This window comes from Dendroctonus ponderosae, unplaced genomic scaffold (genome assembly GCF_020466585.1).
Source record: "Dendroctonus ponderosae isolate FM_Combo_2020 unplaced genomic scaffold, Dpon_F_20191213v2 Dpon_F_20191213_6, whole genome shotgun sequence".
In the NCBI taxonomy this organism is placed as follows: Eukaryota; Metazoa; Arthropoda; class Insecta; order Coleoptera; family Curculionidae; genus Dendroctonus; species Dendroctonus ponderosae.
Window position 1 is genome coordinate 2,669,481 of NW_026018814.1, and position 7,848 is coordinate 2,677,328.

Genomic DNA, 7,848 nt, shown 5'->3' on the forward strand with positions numbered 1-7,848 from the left:
CTTTATCTAACACCCACATGCAAAACTCAGTTCGGTTTTCAAAATCATTTCCATAAAGTTCTTGGCAAAGCTGAATTTTATAAGGATAAAAGTTGGGCTTTTTGATAATTCTGGAAATACTTGATTGACTAATGTTAGTACTTTTGGATATTAGATTTGGACTAACATTGGGATTTTCGATAACTGAACCAATAACGGTGAAAACATTTTCTTCATCTTCAGGGACAGATTTCCCTGCAATGGGTTTTTTATAATTGACACTCCCAGTTTCCTCAAATTGGTGTAATACGCGCTTAAAAACTGTTGGCTTAGGATGATTTCTTTCAGGAAACTTTTGAGCATAAACTCGAGAAGCCAATAAACAATTTTTATGACATTCTCCAAGGGTGAAAATCATGCCTTCTCTTGGATAATTGTTCATTTGTACTTAGCAACACAATAATAATATTAAAATATCGACCAACACGTCTACAATTTCAAAAAACAACACCACTCTAGCTATCAAAAAGAGACTTTGCAGTCTAAACTGACAAATAAAATAAATGATTTGACATGTGTAAATGGCATAGTCAACTTAGATACATTGGAACCTTAAATTAAACAACACCAAATGGTGCACAGAACGACTATTTGACGTATTTTGTAAAAAGGCAAAAACTTCGCTATTAACATCCTAATACCATTTGATAGGTAATTAAAAATTGCATTTCCTGGTAAGTTAAAAGATATGGGGTTGTATTTGAATTAATCAAGTTAGAACCACTTAAAGTTCTTATTTGATTAGTTTAAATTTGTGGACACCCTGTATAACATGGTAAGTTTATTATCATTGGGATATAAAATATTATATCTTGTTACACTTCACTATAAATTACGCTTACATAACTTGAATACTTCTAAAGTATTTGACACGTAAAAATTAGATTAGATTTTGATTAAATTCGTATTATTTAAAAAACCTTAAGATTTAGATATCATAAACCTTATTAAAACAGACACTTATTTTGCTCAGAGAATCCAAAAATGCAATAATATATAGCGTATTTCATTTAAAAAAAAAAACTTTGATACTTTCAGAGCCTTTGGGACACCCTGTACATTACAAAAATATTTTTAAAATGTGCGCTCGGTAGGCGTCGGATAATTCATAAAATAATACTTTTTAAAAATCAAACGGTTTAGCCGCAAACTTCCGTGCCGTATAGCGTGAATAACCCTGTATATCCAGAGCGTGGATCAAACGGCCACGGATTTTCGGTAGAATTTCTTCCTGACGTTTCGCAAGCACGAGTGGCTTGCATCTTCAGAAGTGGTTTGCTTGAACGCTTCCCTCCCTTGAAGCCACTCGTGCTTGCGAAACGTCAGGACGGTCTAAAAACCCGAAAAACCCATTAGTTTCAACACCGTATTTCCGATATTTTCCCGACATAAGCAAATTAAGTACTCTTTAAACTCTCATTTTTTTTTAGATAATGTCCTACTTGATATTTATAAGCTCGGTGACGTTAATGGTGGTATCGATAGTAACTGGAGCGATTTTTTACAACCCATACTACCAATACGACACTCTTGATGCGGCCGCATACTCAGCTTTGCATAGAACTGTTTGGTCAATTGGTAAGTTGTCTTCAGTTATTTGGCCGCTCTGTTTTTCATCGAATGCTTTGCAGGGAGCATTGGAGTCTTATACGTTGCCAGCTATGGGCAGCTTAAGTGGGTCTACTGCTTCCTGGCATGGAGGCCCTGGATCCCACTAAGCAAACTGGTCTATGGTGCTTATTTGATCCATTTCCAGATACAAATGCGGGCAGTTGCAAAGAAAGGCGCGGCCGATGTTACGTCGTATTTCGATATTGTGAGCTCCAAACCTCTAGTTTTCGCTTCATTGTTACTCAATCCATTTTTTTTGTAGATTAGTTTGGCCCTTTCCGACATAGTGCTATCATTCGCAACCGCTTTCTTGCTTTACTTAGCCGTTGAGGCGCCCTTCAGAAACATCTTTGCCATACTGTTTTTCCCACCAAAGGACAACAGGAAGAGCCACATGAACAATAACAACAACAAGGAGGAAAACGTAAGCGAGACCACCAGTGATAGTCATTTGTAACCGGACAATAAATCCCTTAATTAAGCGTAGTTAATTTAACATAGCAATCAATAAGGCTTGATTTTATTTAATAGAGGTTTAGAGATTTTGGAAAAAAAGTATATTCGAATGTCTTCTGGAATGCGATTCAAGGCATACAAAAATGTTGGTTTTTTCGGATGATATTGTTCAGACAGAATCTACTAGTCAATGTAAATAGTAGTTAGGACCTAAACTTAAGTTAATGTAGCATTTGCGAGATGTATTCGTTCGATGAGTATATTTTTGTACGAAAATCTAATAAAATTTGTAAAGTTTTTTGTGCAATCCCCAATAATGATCGACTTCAGTGATCAGTGGCAACAAAACAGAGCAAAAAAGAGGTGTTTTTAATATTGAATAATACACATTTAGGTGCAAGGAAGGGTCAAATTTACATACCACACGCCGCCTTTTTGATTATTTCTCAGGAGCCCCAGAGCTTTTATTTCATTTATTGTGTAGGGGTGGCCGATTAATATCACTATATTTTTCCAAAATACAATCTGACTACTACGCATCATAGATCATAGAACAAGGCTTATCATAGATAAAGACAAGCTACGCATAAAGTAGGAAAAGTACGATTCACCAATTCTTGACGTGTCAATGTCAGAAAGTAATATCCATAGCATAGAGTAAGTAAAATAAGTAATAAATATTTTACTTTCTCTATGATCCATAGATGAAGACAACCCTGCCCATACCCAACTCTGTCATATCTAACCCCAAAAATGGCGGACTCCTCTTCTCTTCGCTTAAACGTCTAAAATGGGCCCGACCATGTTGCCATGCAATCCTATTACACTCACAACCTTAGACAAGGAAAGAGAGTTTCTTTCCTTTCCTTGTCTAAGCTCACAACACTGCTGCCATACAAAGCTACTGCAATTGCTTTCAAAAAGTGAAACACCGCTTGGAAAATGCGGGTAGCTTTTACGCGAATGATTATAAATTTTCGCTTTTTCAGTTCGGGAAAATATTTTTGGAATGAGACCTCGAAATTACTATTAGGGTTTTGTCCATAATTTAAAGATGCAGAAAGTTTTCCAAAGATTTTTGCAAAGCCGTTAAGGAGGCGAGTGTTCCAATAAAATTTATCTTATAATTTTTCACAGAAAATATCCAGTATTTTAAGTAAAACTGAAAATAATGCGACTTTTGCGTAGAAAGAATTGCTTAAATAGAAACTTTGTTAAAACCGGAATGACCTGAAAATTTAAAGGAACTTTAGGAATCCTCAGAGCGATGAGGGCGGCGAATTTTCCCAACATTTTTTTGTAAACTTTTGCTCAGACAGTCCGAATTACTTTCGGTAAAAACTGAATAAAATTATTTGGTTTTGTGGCAAGTTCGAAGCTGAAAAGGGTTTTGTAAAGTGCCCTGCAAACCGATGAATGGGGCGAATTTTCTAGCAAAATTAATTTTGTCATTTTTGACTGAAAACCCTATTATTGGCAGAAAAGAAGAAAATCATCAGAAAATAATGCTTTTTTGCGTTTTCGATTTTAAACTATTAGGTTTGTGATCGGTTTTTGAGATAACCTTGATGGTTTTCGGGAAAAAACCGGGAGAATTATTTTGGTTTTTGTCCCGAATTCGACACTGAAAAAAGTTTTTGTTCATTTTTTACAAAGCTATAAATTTATCTTGCAATTTTTCGCGTAAAAGCCCTCCAGATCGTCAGTATTTTTAGGTAAAACTCTACAAAATAGAGCGTTTTTGAGTAGAAAGTAAAGCAAAAAAAATGCAGTCAAAAATAAAAAAAACAAATTTTTTAACAAATTCTTCAGTCTTCAGAGGAATCGAGGTGACAATATTTCCAAATAATCTGTTATAGACTTTCGCTGATTCTGTTCGGTTTTGGATTGAAATTTGTGATTTTTGTTGCTTTTGAGATTGCAAAAGTTGTTACAAAGCGACGAAGAATTCCAAATTTATTTCATAATTTTTCGCGAAAACTGAAAAATGATTGTCAGCATTTTTAAGTGAAACTAGAAAATTGAGCAATTAGAAGAAAGGGTAACTTGGCAAAAACTGGGAAATTTGAAGACATTTTAAAAATATGATTAATAAATGGCTTTTTAAATTTTCAGTTCGGGGAAATATTTTTGGAAGAAAACCTCAAACTTATTATTAGGGTTTTGTCCATAATTCGAAGCGGCAAAAAGTTTTCCAAACAATTTTGCAAAGCGGTTGAGGAGGCGAGTGTTCCAATAAAATGTATCTCATAATTTTGCACAGAAAATTCCTGAAGAGTGCCAGTATTTTAAGTAAAACTCAAAATAATGCGATTTTTGCGTAGAAAGAATTGCTTGGTAGAAACTTTGTTAAAACCGGAATCACCTGAAAATTTAAAGGAACTTTAGAAATATTCAGAGCGATGGGGGCGGCGAATTTTCCCAATAGTTTTTTGTAAACTTTTTCTCTCTGGTTGTTTTTTCAAGGCAGTCCGAATTACTTTCGGTAAAAAACTGAATAAAATTATTTGGTTTTTGTGCCAAATTCGAGGTTGAAAAGGGTTTTGTAAAGTTCCCTGCAAACCGATGAATGGGGCGAATTTTCTAGCAAAACTAATTTTGTGATTTTTAACTGAAAACACTTTTATTGTCAAAAAAGAAGAAAACAATCAGAAAATAATGCTTTTTTGCGTTTTCAATTAAAAACTTTTAGCCTTGTGAGCGGTTTTGGAGAAAACTTTAATGGTTTTCGGGAAAAACGGTAGAAATTTATTTTCCTTTTTGTCCCGAATTCGACACTGAACTAAGTTTTTGTAAATTTTTTACAACGCCATAAATTTATCTTGTAATTTTTCGCGTAAAAGTCCTCCAGATCGTCAGAATTTTTAAGTAAAACTCTACAAAATAGAGCGTTTTTGAGTAGAAAGTAAAGCAAAAAAAAATCAGTCAAAACTAAAAAAACACATTTTTTAACAAATTCTACAGTCTTCAAAGGAATGGAGGTGACGAGATTTCCAAATAATCTGTTATAAACTTTCGCTTATTCTGTTCGTTTTTTGATAGAAAATTGTTTGATTTTTGTTCCAGATTCGAAGCTGGAAAGGGATTTCAAAAGTTGTTACAAAGCAACGAAGAATTCGAAATTTATTTCATAATTTTCCGCGGAAAATACCTTAAGATTGTCAACATGTTTAAGTAAAACTAGAAAATTGAGCATTTAGAAGAAAGAGTAACTTGGCTAAAACGGGAAAATCCTGAAATTTGAAGACATTTAAAAAATTGTATTAATAAATGGCCTTTAAAATAAATCTAAAAAAAGTAAAAAAAAGTCATCAACATTTTTCCAGCAACGGAACTGAGTCACTGCACCGGTGCGTTGGGTTGGCGCACCATTTGCGCCACACTGCGCCAACTCCTAAAAATACACTGAATCACCCAGGCCTAGTAAATAGTGGTAATTTTCACACAAGACGCGTAAATTGAATTGAACGGCGCTGCTATCGGTCCGCAAATGGCCAAAGACTGTCTGCACCAAACTAATTATTAATAAATAAAATAAAATAAATTTTCCAAAATTAGATCAAGCTTGTGGACACAGGCTACTGCTTAGTAGGCTCTGTGCGCCTGGTGCCTAGATAAAGAGGAAACAACACCAAGCGCTTCCAAGTAACTCTTCAAGGCGCTTTCAGCGCGAAAATTCCAGCAACTTTCCATGCTAAATTCGCGCAACTGCTGCATATAAAAGCAACTAGCTGCGTGCCAAGATCAATATTTCCAGTTCCTTTTACACGAAAACCCGTTTCAGAAGTGTACGCGCGTCACTGAAAGATAACCAAAATCGCTCCGACTTATTTATCTGATTGCCCATTCTTCACTATAACAGTACTTAAACAACACATATTGAGTGGATTGTTCCGTTCGCATGCTTGAAACAAACGCGTCCAGTGTTCCAGTACTGAATTCGATAAATCAGTGTCCGTAAAACGTTTGCGAAGCATGGGTGAAGCGATGTTGGTAAATGGTCTGAGGACCATTCGAAAGGCGAATTCAATGGGTTTCGACTCAGATAGCAATGAGGCGGATGGGGAGCCGATATCAGCTAAGCAAATTTTAGAGCAGAGAATAGGTTAGTGACCTATTTTGTATTGTGCATAATTTATCACAAACTAATTAACCCAAACTGCCGTGTCGGTGGCTTTCAGAGGTGAAAAGACAGCTAAAAATAGGTTCTATTTGCATTTATGTTTAGTAGCAACACAAGCGTTCAGGGTTACTGGATTTTAAGCGCAGAATGGGAACATTTCCACGCAAGGCTCGGTTTTTCCGTTCAGTTTCAATCTCGCTTTATCTTAGTAACGATGCTTCATACTTTATTGAAACTTCCTAATGAAAGGACGAGTCGAACACCAAAAACACCAAATGTTGCCCATATGTTTTGATGTGGAGTAATATAAGGACAGAGCGCAAACACCCTTTGAAACAATGCACTTTCTTCCTGATGCTTAGGGAAAATAAATTAGTTGAGCACGAAGTGAAACATCTATTATCGCTTCTATGGGCAAAATAAGTGGCAACGCCGCCTTTAGTTGAGTTTCGGAAGTGAAATAAACAACATGCGAACTGGCTATTCCAAGTCCCATGTTGAACTAATCGAAAACGAATCAAATCGTCCAGAAAGTGGGATAAAAAACAACTGAAACTTTATCATGACAACATGTTTTCCCCAGTTATTTACTGCAGATTGCTATCTTAGAGCGTGATCTAAATATACGAGTACTTAACATTTACACACACGTTCGAAGTCTACGATAACTCAGAAATCATCTAATTTGTCTTGCCAAATCGTCTGCAAAATGCTGCGTTTGCACTATTTTTCCCAGTTCATGTGCTAAGGCTCTATTTGTTTAATCGACACGGACTCGACTCCCAGGCTAATAATAATTATTATTATCATAATGGGGAATTGTTATTGGGCCGTTATCTTTATAACCTGCTCAGGACACCGTTTACGATATTGGCAATGAAAACACAGCTGCAGATAATTTATTATTATCAACAAAAACTTATTTTGAATTGGTAACAAATTTGTTGAAAACTCCTTCGCGTTGGTGCGGTTGGACTTAACCGTGCTCGGTCCAATGGGAGCGCACAAAACTGCTACATGTGACTGACTCGGGCTGCTTGGCGCAGCTTATTTGCGCCATAGATTTAAATATTTTACACTTTGGCTTTGACTGGAATTGACTTTAGGGCTAAAATAATTTACTTTGAAATGCGACTGAAGGAATCCTTTAACCAGCAATCCGTCACAAGTTTCTCTAGGTTAACGACGACATTTAACATCAGTTGTCAACTAAATCAGCAAAAAATTTATAATGTCGAAAAGGGGCATAGTTGCTGAAGACACAACATCCGAGGAAAGTTATCAATTGACAAGTAAGTTGAGGGAAACAGCCAAAGATTTGAATGCCTGAAACAATCGATAGAATATTAATTTTTTATAAGGATAACAACAAATGACTCAGATGGCTGCATGCCATTTGAATTAAACATTTGCTTTAAATGCAAATCGAATTGCCAACAAATAAGCACTTGAGCGGCAAAAGTTGCATATTTGAATCGCTGGCTTAAGAAATAAATCAAATTAATTCCTGGGTTTCAGTCATTTATTGTCTCTATTTATCAATCAAAATACGTTTCGGTGTATTTTTCCACCATCATCAGTTTTTATGTGTAGCGTTGTTGCTGCTTTAAGCCTTGGCA

The 7,848-nt window shown here is 35.7% G+C and overlaps 2 protein-coding genes across 2 annotated transcripts in view; both read left to right on the forward strand.

The window, feature by feature from the left end:
- The window catches only part of LOC109536474 (nose resistant to fluoxetine protein 6), a gene marked incomplete in the record, with an annotated part of 8,988 nt that extends 6,584 nt beyond the window's left edge, over positions 1 to 2,404 (forward strand). Inside the window, 3 exon segments of the mRNA XM_048667532.1 lie at positions 1,470 to 1,617; positions 1,671 to 1,855; positions 1,913 to 2,404. Of these exon segments, the coding sequence (XP_048523489.1) occupies positions 1,470 to 1,617; positions 1,671 to 1,855; positions 1,913 to 2,107 (528 nt within the window).
- Positions 2,405 to 5,839: 3,435 nt separating this feature from the next.
- LOC109536405 (AMP deaminase 2) overlaps positions 5,840 to 7,848 on the forward strand; it is a 15,778-nt gene continuing 13,769 nt past the window's right edge. The window contains exon 1 of the mRNA XM_048667252.1: positions 5,840 to 6,211. Coding sequence (XP_048523209.1) covers positions 6,082 to 6,211 — 130 coding nt within the window. The 5' untranslated portion in view covers positions 5,840 to 6,081. The remainder of the gene's footprint in view (positions 6,212 to 7,848) is intronic.